The sequence below is a fragment of the Geotrypetes seraphini genome, chromosome 10 (assembly GCF_902459505.1).
Source record: "Geotrypetes seraphini chromosome 10, aGeoSer1.1, whole genome shotgun sequence".
In the NCBI taxonomy this organism is placed as follows: Eukaryota; Metazoa; Chordata; class Amphibia; order Gymnophiona; family Dermophiidae; genus Geotrypetes; species Geotrypetes seraphini.
Genome location: NC_047093.1, coordinates 56,627,039 through 56,654,823, shown reverse-complemented (window position 1 = coordinate 56,654,823; position 27,785 = coordinate 56,627,039). Strand labels below are relative to the sequence as shown.

The 27,785-nt window shown below is 40.2% G+C and overlaps 1 protein-coding gene across 1 annotated transcript in view; it reads left to right on the top strand.

Annotated features, from left to right (window-relative positions):
* The window catches only part of LOC117368381 (histo-blood group ABO system transferase 1-like), a 72,499-nt gene extending 69,313 nt beyond the window's left edge, over nucleotides 1–3,186 (top strand). Inside the window, exon 6 of the mRNA XM_033961980.1 lies at nucleotides 1,491–3,186. Coding sequence (XP_033817871.1) covers nucleotides 1,491–2,178 — 688 coding nt within the window. The 3' untranslated portion in view covers nucleotides 2,179–3,186. The remainder of the gene's footprint in view (nucleotides 1–1,490) is intronic.
* The last annotated feature ends 24,599 nt before the right edge of the window (nucleotides 3,187–27,785 follow it).

The following is a 27,785-nucleotide window of genomic DNA, read 5'->3' as shown; positions in this document are numbered from 1 at the left end:
ATAATTTTTTTCATTAGCCACAGTCAAAACAAACGCCACAAGATGCATTTTTAACAGTGCTGTCACTGTACTGGCACCCCCGGACCAGTAGCTGATTTTTGTCGCCAAAAGCAGACGCCACTTTTGGAGAATGGCTCGGTGAATTTTAGGAATCCACTGGAGTGCTCATTTCATTATTGAAGAGCCCATTTCCATGGCAGTGTCAGAGACTGCTAGAAAGCTTGCTAAAGACCGAGATAAGCCATTTTGAAAATCTGCCGCTAAAATGCTAGTAGGCTAAACTGTCTGGAAACCGGTTTAGCAACCTCGTTAAACTTTTAAGAATCTGGGTCTAAGGGATTTTAAAATAAAGATTAGCAAATGTTATCTGCAGCAGGTCTCCTAGGAATATAATGGGTCCTGTGGCAGATAGCGTAAGCTAACCTTTAGTAAAAGACTCCCTAAATGAGCACATGACTAAAGGAATTATTTCCTTGACAGCTGATTAACCAATCTTAAAAATGTATTTGATTAAGTAACCATTACTGGTAGATATCTATATTAAGAATTGGAGAGATGGTGCAAGGCCAAATTCGTTGCATTTGTGAATAAATTGAGAAGTAATCTTGATGGAAGAAACAACTCATCCTCCAGGACCTCTCTGCTGCCTTCAACGCCATCACAGTATTTTTTTTTAGAATTACTGGGAGATATCAGTGTTGTATGTATAACACACAGTTGGTTTTGGAGACCATAAAGGATCAAGGGTTGGTGAGGTGTTTTCTAGAGACTGGATATAGGAATCAGGTGAACAAAAGGTATGCTATTATCTCCATTGTTTTACTCTTTATATCTAACTGTTAGCTATGTTAATTAGGTATTTGGGGCTGGATTTCTGTTTATATACAGATGAGATTGAGATTTATTGTATTTTGGGTACTCATTGCCTAGTAAATTTAAAGAAAACCAACTGCTTCAGGTGATCAGTGATTGGTTATGTTGTAACATATTAAAACTGAATGTATGTAAGGCAGACGTTCTGTGGTTTTGGAAAAAAAAACTTTGCCTGCACCTGAACAGGGCTTGCCTTACCACTAAGAGAGCTAGGCAACTGACTAGGGTACCACAAGTTTAGATGAGGCAGCTGAGGTACCCAAAAAGCACATCAATTCATGCAGTGCAGTGTAGCAGTGAAGAAGCCAGAAAACAAGTATGTCTCAGCAGGGCAGGCTGCACCATGTCATCCCCCCCTCCTGCAGTTATGATCCTCTCTTGAGCTGTGTTTTACTTCTATCTCAATTTCTCACTCAGTAGCCCCCCTTCCCTCTAAGCTTGTCCTGCCTACCTGCTACACAGGCCTCCACCTATAGCCTCCCTGTACCCATCCACCATATTTTATTGTAATGCAAAAGGAAAGACAATTTCCAGCAAATTTACACTAACTTGAATTTTATCATTGTACATTATTCTTCATTGTAGGTTTCTAATGCTATAAACCTGTTTTATTTCAGGTATGTAGTCTTCCTCCAACTCTTTCTAGAAACAGCTGAAAGGTACTTTATGGTTGGACATAAAGTAAACTACTATATCATGACAGACCGACCTGAGGCTGTCCCCAAAGTGACACTTGGAGAAGGAAGAAGCATTGTAGTGCTCAAGATCCAGAACTATTCCAGATGGCAAGATGTCTCTTTGAGACGCATGGAAATGATTAGCCTGTTTGCTAAAGAGCAGTTCATTCAGGAAGTTGATTATCTTGTCTGTGTGGATGTAGATATGAAGTTTAGTGACTGTGTTGGAGTGGAGATCTTGAGTAACATCTTTGGAACGCTACACCCTGGTTTTTTCAGAACGCAGCGCCAGCATTTCACCTATGAACGCAGGCTTGAATCTCAAGCCTACATTGCTCACGATGAGGGTGACTTTTACTATGCAGGAGGCTTTTTTGGGGGCACAGTAGAGGAGGTTTATAAGTTAACAAACCAGTGTCATAATGCAATCATGACAGATAAAGCAAATAGCATTGAAGCATTGTGGCATGATGAAAGCCATTTAAACAAATACTTTCTAAATCACAAGCCAACCAAAATTCTCTCACCAGAGTATCTGTGGGACAACAGCATGGGAGTGCCAATAGTCCTCAGAAAAAGGAGGTTTGTTGCTGTTCCAAAGAACCATGCTCAGATCAGAAACAAGTGAGAATTGGTTTTTTTTCCAATTCTTTATTCATTTTTCCATCTTCCATCAAGTATACAATATTACATCAATTGAATCATACACATCACTTGAAATTCTATCTATTATCATCTTAAATACATAAATTTACCTACCCACCCTTTTCACAGATATTATAATCAAAATTTAACATACATATGCTATATTTATAAATATTGATTATACCTATATTATAACTATACTAGTTTTTTAGTCCGTTACATTAACGGGTGCTAGAATAGATGTGTAGACTTAGGCATTTCTTTCTTTCTTTCTGTCTCTCTCCCTGCCCCGTTTCTTTCTTTCTTTCTGTCTCTTTCCCTGGCCCCCTGTCTGTCTTTCTTTCTGTTGCTCTCCCTTCCCCCTGTCTGTCTTTCTTTCTTTCTGTCCTCTCATTCTGAAAGCTGTAAGGAATATTCCTCCCATCCTCTCCTCTTCTGAAAGGAAGACTCGCCTCCCCCTCCTTTCTGTCCTGTTACAAATCTGAACTATCAGTACTCAAGAACTTCAAAGCCCCTCAGCCTCTCTCTTCAGGGTTGATTTACTTCACAATCTCCCTGAGGACATTTGGAGCACATTCCAGTCCTGTCTGTCAGCCCCTCCTCCACAAAGTTTCTTCTCTTACCCAGAAATCTTCAGCACTGTGAAACTTCATCCCTTTCTTCAGCACATCAATAGAGGAACCTCCGCTTTACATGCCGAGGACTAATGGCCTCGCCTCCCACCCCTGGACAGCCACAACGCCCGCCCACTTAACAGTGTCGCGCTCCCAGCCGGGAGCCCCAGCCAATCGTCGGCCGCCTTGATCTGGGCCGCTCCACGGCGTATCAGGTAAGCTGATCAGGGATAGTCTTCAGCGGCTCGGAGCCCTCCTCCCGGCAGCCACCACCAACGCCGCAAGAGGGAGCGGGGCCTAGGCAGATGAGAGGAGCCGCTGCAGCGTCTAAAGAAACTTCAGCCAGTAGGGCCGTATTGTGTGAGGTGGAGAGCAGGGAGGCTTGTCTGGTGTGCCACATCCCGACAAATCAGGGATCAGGGAACATGTGGCGTGAGTGCACATGCACGCTTAGCGTTTTATTATTATAGATACCCCCTCCCATAATTATAAATATACTTTCAATGTAAAAAGGTGTCTAATTATTACAATAAGTTGTCAATGGCCCCCAAATTTTTTAAAAATTATTATAATTCCCTTTTTGTAAGGCAATTATTCTCTCCATCTTATATATATATGGCATAATGAATTCCACCAGAAGGTGTAATTAAGTCTTGTGTAATTTTTCCAATTTCTGGTGATGTGTTGAATGGCGACTCCTGTCATTATTAATAAAAGTTTATTATTATTTGATGAAATTTGACTCTTTTTTCTTATTGACGTTCCAAATAAGATTGTATCATATGATAGAGCTACATGGTTTTCTAATAAAGAATTAATTTGTGACCAAATTGATTTCCAGAAAGCCATGATACAGGGACAAAAGTATAATAAATGATCCAAAGTCCCTGCTTCCAGATTACAATGCCAGCATCTATTAGACTTAGAGCTATCCAACTTTTGTAATCTAACTGGGGTCCAAAAAGCGAGAGAGGAGACATGATCGAGACGTTTAAGTATATTACCGGCCGTATTGAGATGGAAGAAGAGATTCTCTTTCTCAAAGGACCCTCAGCCACAAGAGGGCATCCGCTCAAACTCAGGGGCGGGAAATTTCATGGCGACACCAGGAAATATTTCTTCACCGAGAGAGTGGTTGATCCTTGGAACGAGCTCCCGGTGCAGGTGATCGAGGCAAACAGCGTGCAAGAATTTAAGAGCAAATGGGAAGCCCAGTGGGATCCCTTATAGGGTTAAGCCAAGGGAACCTGTCACCAGGAGTGGGATCCCTAGGATAGTAGACTTGGGGGTGGATCAGTAGAGTGGGCAGACCTGATGGGCTATGGCCCTTATCTGCCATCATCTTCTATGTTTCTATGTAACAAAAAGAACCAAGTTTGTCTCATAGATGCAGACACTGTACATTTCTTTCTCCGAGACCAAATTCGTGGCCATTGAGATGCAGAAATTTGATGCTTAATCTCAATGCTGCAAATGTCTCTAAGACCAGTTTTTGTTTTTTTATTCATAAATCCAGATATCAATTTATACCACTGTGTGGCCTGGTGTCCCAAGAAATCCGCTTGAAAGCATAAGAATTCCAGACTTTATTGACTGTTAAGATTTTTCCATTTAGGGAACCCCTCCTGAATAGCCTGCTTCAGCTTAATCATTTAAAACTTTGTGATTTGTTTAGACCATATTTATGTTGCAGCTGTGAAAAATCAAGCAGTTTACCATTTAAAATAACATCACCTAGAGTCCGTATACCTGCAATAATCCAATGCTTCTATACGATTTTAAAACCACCAATTTGAATCTTGGAGTTTAGCCATAAAGATTGGTATGTTGATTTATGTATTGGGTTTGGACTTAAATTGCTGATATAACGCAAAGTTTTCCATGTATCTATCAATATTCTATTCTCTTTATATTTCCTAGGCATTTTAATACTAAGAACATGAGATAAGTTTATAGGAAACATGAGTCGCCATTCCAAATACAACCAATCTGGGATATTTTCCATGAGCTCTGGGAGGACCCAATACATACCCTGTCGTAAAATATAGGCTTGATGATACCCATAAAAGTTTGGAAAATTTACCCCTCCCTCTGCAATTGATTTTTGTAAAAATACTAAGGCAATTCTAGGCATTTTACCCAGCCAAACAAATTTTATAATACCATTTAACTTTTTATAAAAGGACCCCTGGAAAAAAACTGGTATCATACTCATTTGATAACAAACCACAGGCAATATCATCATTTTAATAGTTTGGACTCTCCCCCACCAAGAAAGATGTAAAGGATTCCATTGCTCACACATTTCTGTTACTTTTTTAAATAAAATTTTCTCATTCTCTTTCATTGTGTCTTCTAGTGTGATTTTTATTCTAATACCTAAATACTTTATTCCATCTTCTTTCCATACAAATGAGAATGAATCAAATAAATCTTTATTTCTGACTTACTCCAATTTATCTTATATCCTGAAAATTTTCCAAATTTCTCTATCAACTCAAGCAAGCATGGAATGGTAATCTCTGGATTTCTCAAATAAAGCAGTATATCCTCTGCATATGCAGAGATTTTATATTCCCGATCTGTACGAGGAATACCTTGTATCCCCTTCGCTTGTTGAATGGCTAATAACAAGGGTTCTAAAACAATATCAAAAAGCAAAGGAGATAAGGGACATCCTTGCCTAACCCCCCTTTGCAAATTAAAACGCTCTGAAAAATTATTATTAATATATAATCTTGCAGCAGGGGAACTATATAACGTCTGAATCATTTGTATAAATCCTGAACCTATACCAAACCAATCTAATGCTTGATACATGAAAGTCCATTCGACTCGATCAAAGGCTTTTTCCGCATCTAAAGAGACAGAGAAAGCCGGATCATTCATTGCTTTTGTTAAATTTAACATACGAAAAGCCAATCTAGTATTATTAGAAGAATGTCTCTTAGCAACAAATCCTGTTTGGTGCATATCAATAATAAAAGGGAGAGCCTTAGCCAATTGTAAAGCCAATATCTTAGCTAAAAGTTTTCCATCAACAGATAGGCCTGTAGTTTGAAACCAAAGTGGGATCTTTGTTTGGCTTTGGCAAAACAATTGTTAATGATTCTACCATAGTACCTGTAATACAACCTTTAGTCAGTTGAAACTGATATAAATTTAGTAGATAAGGTAATAGGGTACTTTGAAATGATTTATAAAACTCTACTGTGAAACCATCACCACCTGGAGCGGATCCAACTCTAAGAGACTTTAATGCTGTTTCTAATTCTTTTAGTGATATAGGCTCTTCTAAACTTCTTTTTATATGTTCAGGAATCTTCGGTCCAATGATTAAATTCAAAAATTCTAAACCATCTTTTTCCCTATCTCCATAAGGCTCAGAAGAATATAGGTCTTTATAAAAATTTAGAAATTGACTTAAAATATTTTCAATTTTAGTATGTGTCTCTCCATTTTCATCCTTTATTGCTATAATTTTTATTCTTCTTTTCTTTGCTTTAAGATAATTTGCCAATAATCTTCCCACCTTATTTGAGTTACCATAATACTGAGTTTGTTGGGAAAACAAATCTTTCCTTACGAACTTAGAAGATATCTCATTATATTTACCTTTTGCTTTTAATAAAGCCTGTAAGGTATTATGCTCCCATTTGTCAACTAATTTATTTTCTAAATGTTTAATTTCTTTTTCCAAATTATAAAATTGCTTTAAGTTGCTTTCTAATATAAGCCGAATATGAAATAAAATTACCTCTCATGGTAGCCTTAAATGCATCCTATAACGTTTCTATGTTAATATCTTCTGAACTATTAAGTTGAAAAAATTCAATCATTTTTAATTTAAATTCGTCAAGGAAATTTGAATCCGCAATCAAAATATTATCAAATCTCTAAACAGACTTACTCATCTCCCTGAAATTCAATCCATACTTCACCATGATCAGATAAAATAATAGGATCTATGATGGCTTTTGTCACTCGCTGAACTATTTGATTCGAGACAAAAATATAATCTATTCTTGAAAAAGAATTATGAACCTGTGAACAAAAGGAAAATTCCCGATCATTAAAATGATGTATATGCCATTTATCTATTAAATTACAAGATTGTGCCAAATTATCTAACCCTAGTGACTTCATAATTTTACTTGTTTTTTTTATCCATTAATGGATCCATTACAGCATTGAAATCTCCAGCCACTATTAAATTAGAAGTAGCCAGTGGGAGTAGTAATTGTTATAGATTCTTAAAAAATTCCATTTGATTCGTATTTGGGGCATACACATTGAACAATTCCAGGGTAGTATTTCCCATGCTCATTTTTACATGTACCCACCTACCCAAAGGATCTAAATCAATCATCTGAAAATTAGCTGTACATTTTTTATTTATTAATATGGCAACCCCAGCTTTCTTGCCAACTGCAGGGGCAAAAAATTTTGGCAAACCCAACCCCCTTCCAGTTTTCTTGATTCCATCATTGATAGATGCGTCTCTTGAATAAAATACAAATCAGCATTTTGCTGTTTTAGGAAAGCTAACATTTTTTTCCTTTTTATTTGATGATTAAAGCCATTGACATTCAGTGAAAATATCTTAATCTCCATCTATTTTCAATGATACTTAAATTTACTTAATTTAATATATTAGACACCATTACACATATAATAATCAATGAAAAATTAAATTGATCCTCTTCAATCCCATCATTCCCTATCTTCCCATCCCTAATTTTGAAAAACCCTTCCCTTTTCCCTCCCTCACCCCCCACATAAATTGATTGTCTTGGAACACACATAGGATTAGTAATCACAATACCCCCCAAGCAACATTCCATCACATCTTTCCTCTTACAATATTTAAAAATAATAGATTTATTCATTAATGCATTATGAAACAAGTAATCTCACAATAATTCCCTTTGCAATAATGTAGTCATAATAATTATAATAAAGAAGTTTTTCATAAAACCCATTTTAAAAATTTCTAATTAAATCAGGTTTACCAATTTATATCTTATCATTACTATATAATTTTAACTACCCAATCTATTCTTAAACTTGCATCATAAAAACTATTTCATGTTTTGCACGCCTATCAAATTAACATTGACATTAAATCAATTACTTTTACCATTTAGTAAAACCTTACTCAGTATAACTCAATCAAAATTTATAGAACCTTTGAAGTCAAAGATATAAATTATCTTTCTTAATACACAATTCATATTTCCATAAATATAGCATTTAAACCTCTTTTATTTATTTTTATTTTTTAGCCCCTTTTTACTCCCTTTCCCTTTCTTTACCCTTACCCTTTCCTTTCCCCCCTTCTCTTCTCTTTCCCTTTCTTCCTTCTTCTCTTCTCCCTTTTCTCTTGTTTGTTATTTCTTTTCTTTTCCCTTCCCTTTCCCTTCTCATCTTTCTCCCTTTCTTTTTCCTCCTTTTCTTCCCTTTACCTTACTTTCTTCCCCTCTAATATCTTATAAGTGGAAATTAAAATTAATCATTCCTATAGAACAAATTCATATAACAGAATTCAATTTCTATTAAATAATTCATATTTTCTGTCATGTATATCTTTTTAAATTATACTATGACCATCCAAAAATGTAGAAATATTGACAACTTTTTCCCTTTGACTAATCCATTAACTTTTCAACATACATTATTAGACCATCTTTTCATTTAATAAAATATTCATAAAACAACAAATATTGCTCAATTAAAAATTGCTAAAGTCCATTTCATCATAGATTCTTCCTTTGCTTTTATCATTAAGCATGTCTAATGAATTTAAAATAAATTTTTCTAACTAAAGCTGATATTTCAGAAGATTAATATCTTTTCATTAAGGAGCGAACTAGAAATATTGCTGAATAGGTCTCTTTCTTTTTCCTTCCCTTCTTCTTTTTTTTTTCTCCATACCTTTTTTTTCCACATCTTTAGATTATAATTATATTCAACCATTTTTCCCAGTCTTATTATAGATGCTGATCCTTTTCTTTCTCTACTAGTATTTTAGCCTGTTACATTAATGGGTGCTAGAATATATGTCTATCTGTCTTTATTTCTGTCTCTCTCTTCCTCCCGCTGTCTTTCTTTCTGTCTCTCTCTGTCCCTGGCCCCCTTTGTCTGTCTGTCTTTCTGTGTATCTCCTTGCCCCTGTGTCTTTCTTCTTTTCTTTCTGTCTCCCTTCCTCCCTCTGTCTGTCTGTCTGTCCAAAGCAGCATTCCCTCCCCCCACACCACTTCCCTGTGCAGCAGCATTAGCGTTTTCTCTACCCCCCTTTCCCTTCCCGTGGTCCCAACTACGAACCTGGCGATTCCAGCGTGTGCAGCAGTCTTCACACGCTGCTTCGGGCCCTTCTACTGCCCTGATTTACTCTGGCATGTCCCTGATGACATCATCAGAGACGTGGCAGAGCAAATCAGGGCAGTAGAAGGGCCCGAAGCAGCGTGTGAAGACTGCTGCACACGCTGTAATCACCAGGTTCGTAGTCGGGTCCGTGGGAAGGGAAGGGTGGGGCGGTAAAGAACTTGGGACCCGGGTGGCAGGGTCATCGCACGAGCCGGTTCGGAAAGTTTCTGGACTCCTCTCTGCTCCGTTTTTCGGTTTGTCCTGGGGGGGGCAGGAGGCGCTCTTTGTGCCCCAGTCCCGGCTTGTGGAGGCGATCGTCGGCTGGCTGGGAGCGGGCTTGTGGAGGCGATCATCGGCTGGTGACGTACAATGCGCATGCGCAGTCTCGCCTAGCGTGACAGATCAGATCTCAGGGAACACGCAGCGAGAGTGCGCATGCGCAGCTAGCATTTTATTATTATAGATAGTCTCTCCTCTTCTTAAGTTAATTTGTCTAAAAACTTCAAAAAAATATTTTAAAGACTAGGTTTTATACTTAAAACCATTTAAATAGACATTGGCTCAGAATTTGTCAAGAAGTCCTTTAACTTTTCCGGATCTTCAAAATATAAGGATTTATTTCCACTTGTCACCCTCATTTTTGCAGGATAGTACAAGCCATATTTAAGACCCTTTTCTTTCATTTGAGGTCTTAACTGGAGAAATTGTTTTCGTATGTTTGCAGTATTTTTTGTGAAATCCGGCAAAAAGAGCAACTTTGAACAAGTGAGAATTGTTAAAAATAATGGTACACTGACACCAATAAAAAGAAACCAAAAGAAACTCTGTGGAATGATGATGTTCCTTAAATGGACTTTATTTGAAAAATGTCAAAGTTCCAAAGGTGCAATAAATCATCCACATAAAATCATCCACATAAAAGTAAAATAATCCATATGAAAATCTTAAAGGACCCTAGTCCACTAGGGATGCAGGACCCAACATGGTCGCGTTTCGACAGAGTCTTCTTCAGGGGTCCCTGAGGGTCCTATAATGGTGAATACGTGGAGATGCTACTATGTGGTGAACCGCAAGTATGATGCTGCTTGCATCCAGTGAATAGGGAGATATAATTGTGAGGATGGGTGGGGGCTGAATAGATTCCATTGGGGGTGGGTGAAATTTTTGTCACCTTGCAACTCTTTACTCTAGAGCAGTGTCCCATTCAGCACAGGTATTTGGTGCCTTCACAATTTAATTATTTATTTATTTAAAAACATATACCCTGCTTAAACCTAAGTGATTCACAAGATACATACATGCATTAGACCCTAGGCATTAGCCTGTTCTTAAATCTAGACCTACTTGCTATACTTTCTAATATCAAGCTTGTGTCACTCACAACTTGCTGTTCACTTATTCTGGCATTTAGACATACTTATCTTTTTCAGATCCAAGCTCAAAGGTGAATTACATATTCAGGTATTATTGATAAGTCCCTTCCTGAAGCAATAGAGGGAGCCATTTCTGGTCACTTTTAGAAAGATGGTACCCCACTAGTTACCATGCATTGAGATACTTGTTTATTAAAAAGTAGCACTAATGGTTCAGAGCTGGTGCAGTTCATTAGCTTTCAGCCTTGTATATCTGCATATTGCTGTATATTGTCAACATAGGGATTTATATTCCACTATTACCTTCACAGTTCTAAACAGATCTCAAACTGAAAGAGACCAGAGCCTGGGATTTATATAATAAAAATCACAATAATATAGTAATTTACTGTAGTAAAATAAAAAGCAAACAAACTTTATTTATAGACCACTAAAGCCATGAAATTCTAAGTGGTTTACAATATGAGAACTAGTGCATTAACTGGGACATTACATTAATAGAGGTATAACTTTAGAACGATGGAGAGATACAATTAGATGAAAAGCAATATGGAGAGTGACAATTAGGTGAGAGAGAGTTATTAGATTACATGTTGTTCAATATTACTTTTGTAAAAGAGAATAGTTTTATTCATCTTCCTCATATACTGACAAACTAAAAAAGTTGGGGCTGTTCTCCCTGAAGAAGCAGAGACTTAAGTCCAGTGTTCCCGCTAAGGTGCGCTGGCCTGCGCGCGCGCACAAAATATTACATCGCAGCGCAAAGTTTCTCTTCACAGCGCACACACGCGTCGCAAAGGTAAGGGGAGGTAAGGTAAGGGGACGCATTGGGGGGATTGCACTTCCCCACAATTGCCATGCTTCGGTTCCTCTTCTTCCTTCCTTCCTCCCCCCCCCCCCCCCGCGGGACCCTGCGGCACCATCAACTCTTACTCCCTCTAATGTCGGCCCTGCAGCTCCAGACTTCCTCGCACCTTCTCCCCTCCCCCTTTGGATCGCTATTATTTTAAATGTTATAGCCGCGGAGCTGTATCCATCAGTGGAGATGTCTAACCTCGGCCTGCCCCGGAACTCTTACTGCAACAGTGACTTCCTGTTCCTGCCTAGACGGGCGGCTGCTGCAGTAAGAGTTCCGGGGCAGGCCGAGGTTAGACATCTCCACTGATGGATACAGCTCCGCGGCTATAACATTTAAAATAATAGCGATCCAAAGGGGGAGGGGAGAAGGTGCGAGGAAGTCTGGAGCTGCAGGGCCGACATTAGAGGGAGTAAGAGTTGATGGTGCCGCAGGGTCCCGCGGGGGGGGGGGGGGAGGAAGGAAGGAAGAAGAGGAACCGAAGCATGGCAATTGTGGGGAAGTGCAGAGCTGCAGGGAAGAGTGTTGCGGTACCCAGCTGGAGGGAGAAGGAAGATGAGGGAGGGAATTAAAGGAGATGCCAGGGCTTGGAGCATAGGAGGAAGGTATGCCAGTCTAAGGGAAAAGGAAGGGGGAGATGTGAGAGCATGGAGGGGGAACGAAAGATGGAAGAAAAGGAAAGGAGAGAGATGCCAGAGAATCAGGGAAGGGGAGATACCAGACTATGAGGAGAGGTGTGGGAGAGGGAAGGCGAGGAGAGAGATGCCAGACCAATGGGGTGAAAGGAGAGATGGAAGGGGGAGGCATACAGTTTCTGGAAGGGGCATAGAAGGAGAGAAGATGCCATATAGGGGAAGAGAGACGGCAGACAGTGGATGGAAGGAAGAGAGTTACAAGAAGATGAGGAAAGGAGAAACCACAGAAGACAAAGGTAGAAAAAAATTTCTATTTATTTATTGCTTTAGGAGACATGTGTCACTGTTTCTGTGAAGCATTGTATGCAGAGTCCAGCTTCTTGCTGGTTCAATTTAACCTTTGTCTATGTATTTTTATTTTATCCCCCCTTTTACAAAACTGTGAAGCGTTTTTAGCACCAGCCTTGGTGGTAGCAGCTCTGATGCTCAGAATTTTATGAGCATCAGAGCTGTTACCTCCGTAGCTAAAATCCACACTACAGTTTTGTAAAAGAGGGAGGGGTTAGTTTGTGATTACATATTCCTTACTAGGCGAAGGTGTTTTCTGTGTTCTGTGTGTTCGAAAGACATGGTTTTCTGTTAGGATTGACGGTGTAGGATTGATCTGTGCTGGTCTGGCTTGTTTAGTTTTACAATGGGTGTATTGATGTACTGCTCACTGCAATATGTAAGATGCTGCCTTTTCCTAGGTACTCATGTGTGACGTGTGGTTTGTTACTAAAAATCATGTTTTTCTTACAGATGGGGGGGGGGTGCCAAAAAATGATGGGCCCCGGATGTTACATATGCTAGGTACGCCACTGTATGTAAAGATACCAGAAAGCTGGCGTAGCAAAAACTTCTAAGTTTTGAGTATTTAACCCTCCCACAATCTCACGGGCACTCGTTTCAAGTTTATTGAGATTTTGATTTAAACGCAATATCAAATATTTTCAATGCGTATAACAAAAATAAATTTGGGGAAATAAATAAAACCATTTGAACCAGTGTTCCCGCTAAGCTGCGCTGGCGTGCGCTGGCGCACAAAATATTACATCGCAGTGCACACGTTTCTCGTCACAGCGCACGATCGGAAGAGGCGTACGGCAGATGGCAGGGCGGCGAGAGGAGAATCGGGCGAGTTGGCTCATAACTTGCTGGCGCCCGATATTTTTGGCTCACGGTGAAAAAAGTTTGCTCACAACACCCGCCCGCTTAGAGGGAACACTGGAGGAGACATGATAGAAACCTTCAAGATCCTGAAGGGCATAGAAAAAGTAGACAGGGACAGATTTTTCAAATTATGGGGAACCACAAGTACAAGGGGGCACTCGGAGAAATTGAAAGGGGACAGGTTTAGAACAAACGCTAGGAAGTTCTTTTTCACTCAGAGGGTGGTGGATACATGGAATGCGCTTCCGGAGGCTGTGGTAGGTAGGAGCACGTTACAGGGCTTCAAAGAAGGTTTGGATAGGTTCCTAGAGGACAAAGGGATTGAGGGGTACAGATAGGAGTAGAGGTAGGTTATAGGGATAGGAGTAGAGGTAGGTTATAGAAATAGTCAGGGACCACTGCTCAGGCAATAGGCCTGATGGGCCGCCGCGGGAGCGAACCGCTGGGCGAGATGGACCTCTGGTCTGCCTTAGTGGAGGCAACTTCTTATGTTCTTATGTTCCTAAAACTAAATAGCTATAAGAAATTCATAAGGCAAAGTTGCTTACCTGTAACAGGTGTTCTCCCTAGACAGCAGGGGGAATGCAGCCACACTTGTTGGTGAAAGTCCATTGACTGAGCTTGTGTGTCGGTGCTCTCCCCTAGCTATAATAAGCTTTAAGCTTACTGAGCATGTACAGGATGCCCTACTCCTCGAGCCACCTCCCCTCCCCTCCTCCCATCAGTTTTGTCTCTAGCAATAGAAGAGGAGCAGAGAGAATGGTGGGCAGTCAAGTGTGGCTACATTCCCCTGCTGTCTACGGAGAACACCTGTTACAGTAAGCAACTTTGCTTTCTCCGGAGACAAGCAAGGGATATGCAGGCATACTGTTGGTGAGTCCCAAGCTGAAAAAGCAGATGGGTGATGGATATAAATCACAATGCAAATAAATTACATAAGACTGATTGTCCAAAATGTCTTGTGCTAAGTTTTGGTCTAAACAATAGTGCTTTTTTTTTTTTTTTAGTTTAAATTAACTTTATTTATAAATCTTTATTGAAAAGCTATTAAAAAGTTACCGACTTATGGCAAATATACTGTCTTCTGGGAACAACATTACAAATTGGTTCTTCGCTTGTATATCTCTCCTAAACGAGCACACCTATCGGGGCTTTGCCCTACGGCTACTTGTCAGTGTTGTAATGCCCCAGAAGCAAGATTGTGCCACATGTTCTGGACGTGTCCTTTTGTGCAATCCTTTTGGGACTCTATTTTCCTTTTTGTGGACAGTACTTGGAACATAACTGTTCAGCGCTCATCTCTTGTGTTGTTTGGTGCTTCTCCACATTTTCATCCTCATCGACCGGGGGCAGCAGCTTTTTTACGATGGACTGTCTTGATTGCAATAAAGTGTATCCTGATTAAGTGGACGGATGTGGAGGCCCCTGACTATTACCTCTGGCATTGTCGCCTGATCAAACTCATGTCGTGGGAACGCAGAGGAGTGCAAGATATCTCTTCTCTGCCTGGTCGGGCCTTTCAACGTACTTGGGAACATTTCTGGACCACGATGACACCGGCTGCTCGTAGCCGCTTATTGAACTGTTAGACTTGTCAACTGTGTAGCATTGGCTTGTTCATTGATTCATTGTCTATGTCAGGTTCTTTCTTTTTGGGGTATTCAAGTTTCAAGTTTAATAGAGATTTGATTAATCGTTTAATCATAATTCTAAGCGATGTACATAATAATAAAATTACAAAATGTGGGGAACAATACAATAAATAACAAAAATCAGGTCTGACAAGACTATTGACAAACGTAACAAAACTAAGAACATAAGGGAAGAGAGGGATAAGAACTACAAATTATTTAAAAGTTAAAGAGACATATAAGGGAGATACAGAAGGAAAGGGAAGTTAAAAATTACTTCAATAAAATTAGAGAGAAAAAGTAAAATTGGTTGGAAGACTAAATGGTTAATTTTCAAAGGCGTCTTTAAAAAGAAAGCTCTTTAGTTTACTTTTGAATTTTTCTAAGTTGTGTTCTTCCCTCAAGTGAATAGGAAGTGAGTTCCAAGTTTGGGGGGCTGTAACAGAAAAAATAAATTGCCGTCTAGTATTAATAATTCTAAGAGAAGGAATCGTGTGGGTGTGCGGGAGGACGGGGGGGAGGGGGGGACTTGGGGGTGGGGTAGGGTTGCTTCTGGGTGAACTTTTGAGCCAGTTTTATTGTATTTTTGTGCCATTGTTATTGGATGCTTATGTTGTGCTCAATAAATATATTTGACAATAAATCTTCATTGATTTTCAAGTAGTAACAGTGCAATACATATGTTATACATACGTATAACAAATCAAGAAAAGCACTTTGAACTTAGAAATATTTGAAAGTAATCTTTTCCCCCCACCCCCTTTACTTAATCAATAATTTAAATGCAATTATCCTTCCAATAACCCACTCTTATTTAAAGTAGTAATACATTCCCACCCTGGATGTGTAAGGAAATCAGACAAAATTAAAGAGAAATGACAACTATATAGAAGCAATAAAAGATGCCAATGGGCCCCACACCAAATTAAATACATTACTATGCCCCATGATTTCAGCATTAATTTTTTCATATTTGTAGCTGGAGCATAAGTTCGCTCACCAGAAAGGAAAGTTAAGTCGATCATAGTTCTTTCAATTGCATGTTATCATCTGCATGGCTATTCCCGTCATAATTAAGAAAAGCTGGCATTTGAAGGGATGCATTTCTGAATCAGGGCACGACGATCTGCTCACAAGCCAGGTTAGCACACTGATTTAAGGCCTTATGTTTAGATCTGAGGCCTTGTGAAGGAAGTATGAATCCTTTCTTATTCCCTGCCACATCGACATTCTATTAGCAAGGAAAATAATAATAATAATAATAACTTTATTTTTGTATACCGCAATACCACAAACAGTTCAGAGCGGTTTACAATGTAAGAGACTGTACAAACACAGTGAAGATACAATGCAAGGGAATGTACTATGCAGTTGGGAGCAGTTTACAATGCAGGGGACTGTATATATTCAGTATAAGTGTTTATACAGCGAAGAACAATGCAGATTTACAATGCAAAAGATTGTACATATACAGCAGAGGTATTTATACAGTGAAAATACAGTGCGAGAGACTTATAGAGCAAGATACAATGCAAGGGACAGTATAATGCGGTTGAAGCGGTTTACTATGCAATGAAAGTTACATATATAGTGAGGATACAGGGTGATGAATGACAGGAAAAAATGCAACCAGTATCAATTACAGGAGGGTGCCAAGATGGGGAGGGGTTAGTGAGAAGGATGGAAGTATTAGATTGAGGGGTAGAATTTGGTTATTTGGTGAGGGGGGGTTCGAGAAATTTGTCATAGAGGAAAGATTTGAGAGATTTCCTGAAGGATGAGTAAGATGGGGCAAATGAGATGAGGGTGGTCAGGCAGTCTGTTCATCTGCTAGCTTGGAACAAGAGAGTTCTGTTGAGGCATCTTTTGTAGGAGCATCCCTTTGGGGAAGGGTAAGTAAACAGATAGGCATTACGCGTGCGAGTGGTTCCAGGGAACACAAAGTGGTGAGACAGATATATCGGGGACAAGCCAGTTAAGGTTTTGAAGCAGAGGCAGGCGAATTTGAAGATGACTCTCGCTTCTATTGGCAACCAGTGAAGTTTTCAGTAGTAAGGGCTGATATGGTCTGACTTTTTGAGGCCATAGATTAGGCGGACAGCAGTGTTTTGGATGAGTCTCAGACGTTTGATGGTTTTCTTGTAGGAGCCCAAATATATGATATTACAGTAATCCTAGCACCTTGTGACGAATTCTGAGGCATTCTCTCCTCCCCTCTCTTAAACTCCTGTCACATATTAACCTGACACAGGTTTACCATTATCTTATCACTTATCTTGTTTAGTATTCCTTATATGGGCAGCAATCAGACCCTGCCTAGTGCAAAAGCAGGCCCTAAGTTTAAGGCTAATCCCGAGAGGCTTAAGAAGCATGCATTATAACCTTTGGACTGTCACGTGCTATAATAAGATTTTAGACATATCAGAAGTGTACACAAAGGAAATCACTTTATTGTAACTATTATGAAGTATTCTTATGTCACATGAGATAGTAGCTTTGAGAAGCACGTGAAATATGTAAACAAATGAGTTACCTTGATATAATCCTCACTGTAAATGCATGATGAAATTATAACCTTGTAGAGCATTAGCTAAGTAATTAATGGAGCTAAGATTCTCAATAAATCCCGACTTTAAGACTGCGTGTGTGTGTTTCCTGTGTGACATCCCTACAAGTGGCGCCTGAACGTGGGACCTTTCACCCTGCTTGCTCCTTCTGGCAATAAGACTTGGTGCACCTCATCCTCCGGGATCCCTTCGAGCAAGTATGGGCAATTCCCTGTCAGATTTACAGTGTGCTCATGTGACAGAATTGAAGAATATTCTGAGACATACAGATAGAGAGGCCTCTGCTTCACAGTTAAACTGTTTAGTACAAGAGATAGGAGAGCAGGGATTATTAAAATTAGAAGATTGGCTTAGAGTTGGGAAAGTTTTGTATGCTGAGCCTCTGGCCTTAGCAGCCATATGGGTATGGCATCAGTGCGAGTGTGCCTTGGAGATGGTGGATACAGAGGCACCTTCCAAGGTGGCAATAGTTTCATTAACCGTTCCCCCTCCCCCCCCACCCCCGACTATTGAAGTCAGAACACATAACCAAAAATCATACCTACAGCACAGGTATCCCCAGCTCCTTTACAGGAAAAAACGGCAGAAACATTAGCGCAACCTTCAAGCGCGTTTCAAACAATGATACAAAAGACCAAAGAGGAAGGGCAATTAGCAGCAGAGGACATGAAAGATTTAATTCAAGCCTATCCAGTAACATATGCCCCAAATCCTAATGGTCCAGGACAGATAGCTACTTATCAACCATTATCCTTTGCAATGTTGCGAGAAATTTGTAAATATATTTCGGAGACAGGTTTAAAAAGTAATTTCACAGCCGAGTTATTTGAATCCATGGCTGGAGCGCATACTTTAATACTACAAGATTGGAAAGACATTATGCGCATGGTATTGACTACAGGTCAATATGTTATGTGGGATAGTGAAAATAATAAGGTGGCTCGACGGAGAGCTTTACAGTCTGGAGGGCTTTATACCCAAGATCAGTTAGCCTCAGGAACACCAGTTAAAAGTTACACAATAGAATTGATAAACAGGCTACAGGAGGCAATACAAAGACAAGTAGATAATAAGGAGGCTCAAAGTGATTTAATGATAAAATTAGCCAAAGACAATGCCAATTTAGATTGTCATAAGGTATTGTAAGGCTTAGGCAACAAGGCAGATGTTACCTTAGCCGATATGCGCGCTTGCGCTGACATTGGCACGCAAACATACCAAATGAGCCTTCTAGCAGCTGCAGTACAGAAAAATTCCACTCCAAAAGGCCTTCGTTATGGCTGTGGCAAGCCAGGACACTTCAAACGAAACTGCACGGCAAATAGTAATAAACTGCCTAAATTGAACAGAGGGCGCCCACCTGATACTTGTCTAAAATGTAAAAGAAAAAAAACGAGATGAGGTTAGAGATTTGTAGGTGCAGGATTTAGAGGCTGCGTCTGTGTGTGAGAAAGCCTGTGGGTGGGAAAGACAGGACTGTTTGCCTGCTTGAATGTGGGTTTTTTTTGTTAACTTTCTAGATTCTCTCCCTAGGTCCTTTGTTTGCAACTCTTCAGTACTGATAACTTTGATGTTATCTAGGTACATGTCCTTCTATAGCATTTGCTCCCTCTGGTTCAGCCAATCATTAACTGGATGGCAGGGCTCACTCAGAAGTTAATTTAAACTTTTTTGACAGGTAATCTCTTTAAGATAGGAGCCTTCTACGGTGATATTAATGTTTACATATAATGGAACTTGCAATTTAAGAATCGTTGTCTCTCACGTCTTTTATTTGTGAAAAGAAATATGTTTTTCAGAACAAGTGGGTAAGGGATTCAATGTCACTGCATGAACTGTGTATAGATATGGAATGCCTTCCAAGATAATTACAATTAAGGTGAGCTATTTCGGAATCATGTTATTATAAGAATTAATAGACTCCTCCTTGCTTGGGCATAACTTAAGGTTTGTATATTAATAGTATTTTGGTAATTTGTTGCAAACAACCTGCAGATTTGATCTATATAATACCAGACATTCAAAAAGTGATAGCGATTATTAACCAGCATTTATTAACACAATGGGTTGACAAGATTCAGGATAATATAGCACTTTCCTTATTAATCCTCCTGCAGAAACGCCAACCTATTGCAGTTTTAGGCCAGCTAACCCCAGATAATCGTTTACATATAGTGGAATGGATCTATTTACCACCTATGCCCCCTCAGAATATCAGTTCTCCTCAATACATGTAAAGTTCTCTAATTTGTAAGGCAAGAAATAAAGCCTTAAACATTATGGGATCAGACTTGCTATCTATCACCGTTCCCATTTCACAAGAGCAATGGGAATTTCTTTTTAAATCTAATGAGGAATTGCAAATTGAATTAACAAATTACATTGGCATTGTAGATTTTCATTCTGCACTAACACCTATAATTGATGATCTCACTGTCTATACAGACGGCCGCAGGACATGCAGAGTCATGCACTTGGCCCAAGAAAATGCTTCTTGGGTCTTATTCACTCCCCCACAACAATCCGCTCAGCACTCAGAAGTAGTCGCTGTTATTCTTGCACTGCAAACCTCTTCACACTGTCCATTGCACCCAATCACAGACAGTCTGTACTTTGTAATTTCATTTACCAGCTTCCTGGTGCCTATGTCACCCTGTCAATTGATGACAACTTACTATCATTGTTTCTTGAATTACGCTCGTTATTGTCAACACGTAAACACTCTCTTAGTGTGTTTCACATTCATAGCCATCAAAATCTTCCTGGAGTCATTTCTACAGGAGATAATATTGAAGACGCTGCACAATTTACCACTCCCATAGACAGTCATGCATTCTTCCACCAAAATGCCAAAGCCCTGGTGCAAATATTTAACATTCCCTTAAATCAAGCTACAACTATAGTTCAATCTTGCCCACAAATGCTCACTGTTGCATTCGGCTGCTGAGTATGGGGTGAACCCCAGGGGACTTGCAGTAAATCAAGTGTGGAAAATGGATGTCACACAATTTCCCCCTTTCAGGAAATGGAAATATCTGCACGTTACTATTGACACCTATTCTGGTTATCTCTGGGTAACATCACAAACAGTAGAAACAACGAATCAAGTAATTAATCATATGTTACAATGCATTGCAGTTATGGGAAAGCCGAAAACTTTAAAACCATACAATGGTGCTGCATATTCTTCCAATGCTTTTTATGAGTTTTGCTTACAATGGGATATCTAGCTGATTCACGGTTTGCCTTATAATTCTAAGGACAAGCCACGGTAGAACATGATTCACGGTTTGCTTATAATTCTACAGGACAATCCATATTTAGCACAGCACACTGTACATTCACATCTTATGTATTAAAACAGAAACCAGTGAAATATGCCGTTCCTAATTTGATAATAGAAAACTAGCTAAGACAGGTCTTAAAGCATTTAGTGAATATAAATGTTCAGGCTATCAGACCTCAGAAGTACCATACTGTATGTCTATAGGCTTTAAAGATCATACAGATTCAATTGGCACCCATAATTGTCATAGGCCTCTATAACACTTTGTTTTGTTTTTATATATATAAATATAAGTATTTTAGATATCAAAATGTACTCATCTTTCATCTACGCGGGTGGGGGTAGGCACTCCGACATAGACTATGTTTCACCCAAATGGGCTGTATCAAGGAAAATCCCCCTGCAATAGTGAAATAGTAGAATAATTTATCATCCTTAAACCAATTCTAATCAAACTAAACAGATAGACAAAGAAAACTTTCAGCAATACCTTACATCCAACGGCTCATGCTTCCCGCGATAGATTTTTAATCCAGGAAACATGGCCGCGGCGTTCAAGGCTATAAATAGCCACAGCATAATTTGAAAAAACGTGATGACATCAAACTTAATGTGAGACATACCCTTTATCTGATTGGCCAACCAAAAGCCCATTTAAATTAAAGTAAACCACTCGATTTTAGCATTCAAACCCAGAGGTGTAACAGTATTTAGCATATATATCCATTTTTGTTCTTTGAAATTTAACTTTTCTTTAATATCTCCACCCTCCCACCTATCAATAACCTGATCTATGACCCGCCATTTCAGATCCATAATTTTATGCTTTTTCTCCCTCCAATGTTGCACAAGGGGAGCCTCTAAATTCCCCGTATTAATTCTAGATTTATGTTCAGTTAGGCGAACATTAATTTTTCTGCTCGTCCGCCCTATATAGAGCAGTTGGCAAGGACATTGGATCATGTAGATGACAGAAGAGCTCTGACAGGACGTATTCGAACAAGCTCGATAGATCTTATTGGTCCACGAGTTACACCATGTGGGACCTTGCATAGTTAGTTCGCACCATTGGCATTGAGTGCAAGCTTGATGGCTAAATACAGTCCTATCATTTCTTTTTTTGATCTCAAAACGATGAGTAGATAGAAATTCCCCCACAGTCCTCCCTCTCTTATAAGAAGCAATCGGATAGTTCTGAAATTGAGAGCTCAGCTGGAGAATCTGCCAGTGTTTTTTAATAACAGCAAAAAAAGCAGTGCTAAGAGGTGTAAAAGGAAGTACCGCTATCAAATGGTCATCCTGTGTTTCTTCAATGGTGCGAACTAACTATGCAAGGTCCCACATGGTGTAACCCGTGGACCAATAAGATCTATCGAGCTCCTACACCATTAACATAAACGGTACCTCATCCCCTTCCTGGAAGCCGATATGTGGAGTCCCGCAAGGCTCACCCCTCTCTCCTATCCTTTTCAATATTTACATGTCCTCTTTGAAACTCCTTCTTCTATCCCCCCTGGAAACTCTCTACACCTATGCTGACGATATCCTCATCCTCCCTGAGACCGACTCGAACCTCACTAACCTCGCTGAGAACATATCCACATGTATAATGAACCTTCAATCCTGGGCACATTCTGTATAAATGAAATTGAACGAGTCAAAAACAAAACTACTTTGGCTCAGCCCAATATTAGGTCATTTACCCACCTCCATCCCATTATCTTCCGGCTCTACTCTTCAGCTTGAGTTTTCAAGCAAAGTTCTTGGCATCATCATAGACTCCTCTCTCTCCTTCAATGACCACCTCAACTTCTTGGTAAAAAAATGCTTCTTTAATCTTCATATGCTGAGGAAAGTGAGATCGTACTTTCATCATTCTCACTTCGTCGTCCTTGTTCAATCCACCATCCTCTCTAGACTGGATTATTGCAACTCCATCTATTTAAGCCTAACTAAAAAAAAACTCCATTGACTTCAGCTAATCCAGAACGCTGCGGCCAAGCATATTTTCGCTAAAGGCAAGTTCGACCACGTCTCCCCACTCCTGTCCAAACTTCACTGGCTCCCAGTTCACTCCAGAGTCCTCTTTAAATGTGCCTGTTTAGCTTTCAAGATCCTACATGGCATTCTCCCTCCCATTATCCCACTCTTCTGGAACTCCTCTAACCCTAATTCCACTAGATCCTCCCAAAAACTGAAACTATCATTCCCCTCTGCAAAAGGTATATCCCGCGTAGGAAAACTAGGAACATCCCTCCCCTTTAGAACCACAGAACTCTGGAACAACCTCACATCCCCGCTCAGAATTTCAAGCTCCCTCCAATCCTTCCGCAAACACCTGAAAACTTGGCTCTTTTCAAAAATCTAACACCTCCCGCTCTTTGGTACCCTGACCTTCTTTATCTTCCTAGCTCCTTTCCTTATAACCCTTCATTGTAGCTCCTTTTCAACCTAACCCTGTAAACCGTGCCGAGCTCTACGCTTGTGGAGATGGTGCGGTATACAAACCTAAGGTTTAGTTTAGTTTAAGTTTAGACACATTAAAAGTTTCCATTCTCACCTTGAAAAAGACTGATAATTTTCACATTAGGTGTTGTCACAACCCTAGCCCTAAAGCTAAGTTTGTGCCAGGGAAGACTGCTGATAACCCTAGCATTACTCTAAAGAGGGCCAACCAATGTGACAGGGCAAACTCTAATTCCCAGCTACGATCAGAGTTTGTATTGAGACACCAAGTTCCTGAGCCCTGGGGAGGGCAGGAAGCATATGAGAATAGCCCAGAGCAGCAGGAGGGGTGTCACCCAAGGGAACAGCCTAGGAAACAAACTCCTAGGGCAGGCAGTACTCAGCTGCCATCAATGATTAAAACCCCAAGGAAAGTGCAGTGCAAGCAGCAAGCTGCCCTTTCCCCTTGCAGGTTAGGGCGTGGTCAGCTGCATGCATTAGAGGCTGCCCTGAGGAGAGGTAAGTCAGTCTATCCTGACTCTGACCAGAGAGGACCCTCCCAGGACCAAGCTCCTGACTCACCTATAGGACAGGACATTGAAATGCCTGAGGCAGCTCCTGTCCCTGAAGCCAGCCAGCTCTTCAATCCTGAACCCATGGAATGTATGGAGTCTGCCATGGAATATGGAGATACAAGGATGGATGAAAGCTAAGTTCAATAACTTCATTGGTTTTTTTTCTATATTGGAAAAGTTGGGGATTTTTGGTGGTTTTGGAGTACCTGATAAATCCCAGTGCACAGCTAAGTGAGCAGTGCTGAGCCCACTGCTACAAGTGTGCCTGTTTGTGTGGGACTTTGAAACAAGATTGCGGTTATTGGACTATTTTTGAGTTTTTGCCTTTTTGCAATTTGTTTGTGATTTGTTGTGCTAATTGAGTGAAAGGCAGTAGCGGGGAGAATCCACCAACCATCCTAGGGTTGGGTTTGTGGGGCCAATTTGTGGCAAGCTGTTGAAAAGCTATTTTCAGGTGGATTCAGCTACTCCCTTCCCCCCACCAGTGTGCATTAGTTGGTTGGGGCAGACCGGTTGCATACCAGGTCTCTGCAGTGTTGCTCAATCCAGGGAGCAACCTTTTTGGAAAGACTCATTTAGGGCTGAGCAATTAAGATAGCTGTATGTGGGTTTTTTTCCTGCTCAGTTATTGGGACTATTGCAGCTAAGCTATCAGGTATTGTCTGTGATACGTACCTATTTGCACCTGACAAGAAAGTGAGGGCTATATTATTTAAAGCCCTGAGTTATTTTTTCAAATTGTTTGGAACTGTAGCAGTTACCCTGCATGAAGTGTTTCAAGGCCAATAAATTGAGACACTATTTGGAAAAGAACTTTATTCATTCTGACCATTTTGTTGTGTTTCTTATTATTAAGCCAGCAGGACCTTTAACTTGTTTTGAAGGCACGTGGAAATCGACCGTGGCAAAGCGGTGAACGGGACCTAAGTCGAATCCCGGCACCGGCCTCGCCACAGTGTGCACCTGTTGTGCTTTGTCTTTTTTTATTTAACAAACCTGTATGCTTTATTGCATAATCTAATAAGTCCATTATGATATTTTGTTAGCTGTTGTATTTTCTTTATTATTGTCTCATGCATTGTTCTCAGAAAAGAACTCTTTGTTTATCCCATATTTTTATGTACTGTAACACCTGTCGCAGGTAATAGGCCTGTCCCACAGGTGGCAGTGATTTACATTTTTGCTTATTTGCTGACCCATCACAAGTTCTTTTAACGATTTAAATTTAATTTGAGAACTTGGCCCTTGTACCACACTTTAAGAAGACAAAATCTGTCTTGTGTGTATTCCTTGCTTGTATCATCTTCACATGAGTTAACTGTACATATTATGCATATATTTGGGCTTGCTGCAAGCAGAACTGACTTTACTGATTGTGAGAGAGGAAGGTTGGTTAGGAGTGAACTCTCAATTTCCAAGCTGTGAGACTGAGACTGCGGAGATTGGGATGCAGTACTTGGCTGTTCTGCTGAGAGAGAAGAGAAGGATGGTCCCCTAAGGGAATTGGAAGAGCATCCAGAAGATCTAGGAGCAGTGGATACCATATCTGTCTGGGCCACCAGGGTGCAATAAGTATAAGTTGCGCCTTGTCTGCGGTAACTTTCTGAAGAACCCTGGAAATGAGAGAAAACGGTGGGAAAGCATAGAAAATATTGTGCTCCCAAAGAAACGCATCTCTTGCTATTGAGATGGCAGGCATTGAGAGGTCTGAGATCGAGGATCGGGCGGAGACCTTGCATCTTCTTGGGAATTAGGAAAAATTTTGAATAAAACCTCCATGACTTTCTGTGAGGGACGTGCCACTAAAGTTGCCACTGGAAGAGAGGCAGTATCACCCCTCTGGATAGGCTTCTTTTTGTATCCTGTCGCAACTGCTGGTTTTTTCTTCTCTGCCGGTGTTGGTGGCACTGACTGGTAAGTTTTAATATTTATAAGCTCTATGAAGAAAGTAAAAACTTTTTCAAGAAAAGGACAAAACACAATTGTATGTTACAGCTTCTTTTCTGTGTTATACAGGGAGACCCTTGATAAAGCACCTTTTCATGCAAAACATGTCGGGTCTGACTCCCGGGTTTGGCTGAGATAAGTATTTAAATACATTTTACACCTATTTATTGAAGAAATACTAAATAAACTACATTTAAACATTATAAAATGAAAAACTATTGAAAAAAAGATATCAAATCGACAGCCAATGATGAAGCACCACAACATGCTTCCCACGGTATAAAATTATTACAGTGGAGGAGTGGTGGGGCTGAGGCATCTTTTTGAATTTACAAGAGATGCACTAACATTCAATTAATCCAGTATCTTTGATATTGTACACAACTAATTTAGAAGCAGCCAGTGGTAACAACAAATGTTGTAAAGATTTAAAAAATTCAATCTGGTTCGAATTAGGTGCTTCGGGGGAGGGGGGTGGGACAAAAGCTGGAAGGCAGTGAGGGGGGACATAGGAAGAAGAGAGGGAGGGAGGAAGGAAGAAAGGAGAGAAAGAGGCAGAGAAAGGGGGGGGGTGTAAGCAGAAGAAAGACTAGAGAGAAAGGCCTGGACCAAAGAGGAAAGACAGGAGGCAAATGAAGGACTACGGGAAGTGCAGACAGAGGGGGAGAGACCCTGAGGAAGAGCAGAGAGAGAAAAGATCATAACAGAGGAGGGAGAGAGAGAGAGACCTGGAACAAAAGATAAAGGAAAACTGACACTGGATCTGGGGGCACTAAGGACATAGGAAGGAGGCACTGGGGACATCAAGGACATGGGAAGGGGCACTAAGGACATAGCAAGGAGGTACTGAGGGCACTAAGGACATAGGAAGGAGGCACTGGGGGCACTAAGGACATAGGAAGGAAGGAGGGAGGGAACAGAAAGGGACAATTGTTGGGCCTAAGTGCAGAAAGAAATGAAAGAAAGGATGCACTCAGAAGGAAACGCAACCAGACTCATGCAATCACCAGACAGCAAAGGTAGGAAAAAAAGATTTTATTTTCAATTTAGTGATCAAAATGTGTCTGTTTTGAGAATTTATATCTGCTGTCTATATTTTGCACTATATTTGTCTATTTTTCTATAGTTACTGAAGTGACATTGCATATTTTAAAGTCATCTGCCTTGACATCTTTGAAAACCCCTCAAATATAAATGATAATTAACATTTTCTCTGCGTATAGTGCTTTGTGTTTTTTTTTAAAATTTCATGGTTACCATTATGAATTAATAAGATATTCAGGAGGATCCAAGATGGCGGCGCGATAGTGTTGGCGTCTCTTAACTGTCTCCACTGAGCTAGCAATTTTGATTTTCCCTCTCACAACAATGCCTCATACTAAACGCAAAGGAACTCTGAAACCGGTTCCCTCCAAGTCTATGAGCTCAATGCCAGTTCAGCAGTCTTTAGAGTGGTATTTGACTCAATTCTCTAACCTTTCACCGAGAGAAGAGGGACCTGCAATAAGCTTGGACGATGGAGCGTTCAATCTTCTGGGGCACGAAGTATCTCTGTCCCCTCTGGATTTCAGTGCACCACCGTGTCAGGTGATGACACGGGTTCTACTGGTGGTGAGCCCAGGGGCGGAAGTCGCAGGACTGGGCTCAAGCCAGGAGGGAGGTACATCTGAGGAAAGCAATCTCTGGAGCAGCAGCGAGTATTTCACAGCTTTCAATTCCTCCGGTGGTGACCCTAGAAAGTATTTGGCAGATCTTGAAAAGGCTGGATGGAATGATGACTAAATCGACTCAAGAGGTACTTAACTTATCTGATAAAGTAGATAATCTTTCTAAAAATTTTGAGAAATCCCAACAGGAGTCTACAGAGCAAATGCTGCAGGTTAAATCTGATATAAAAGATTTAAAAGACACAACAACAATTTTGATTAAAGACAAGATTATGATTCATCAAAAGATAGAACAACTTGAAAATTACAACAGAAGATTAAGGGCTCCCCCAAAGCCACAAAAGCGGCTTTAGCATGTGCGAATTTTAATCATGCGCTACCCCCGCGCTAGATGAAAAACTACCACCTGCTCAAGA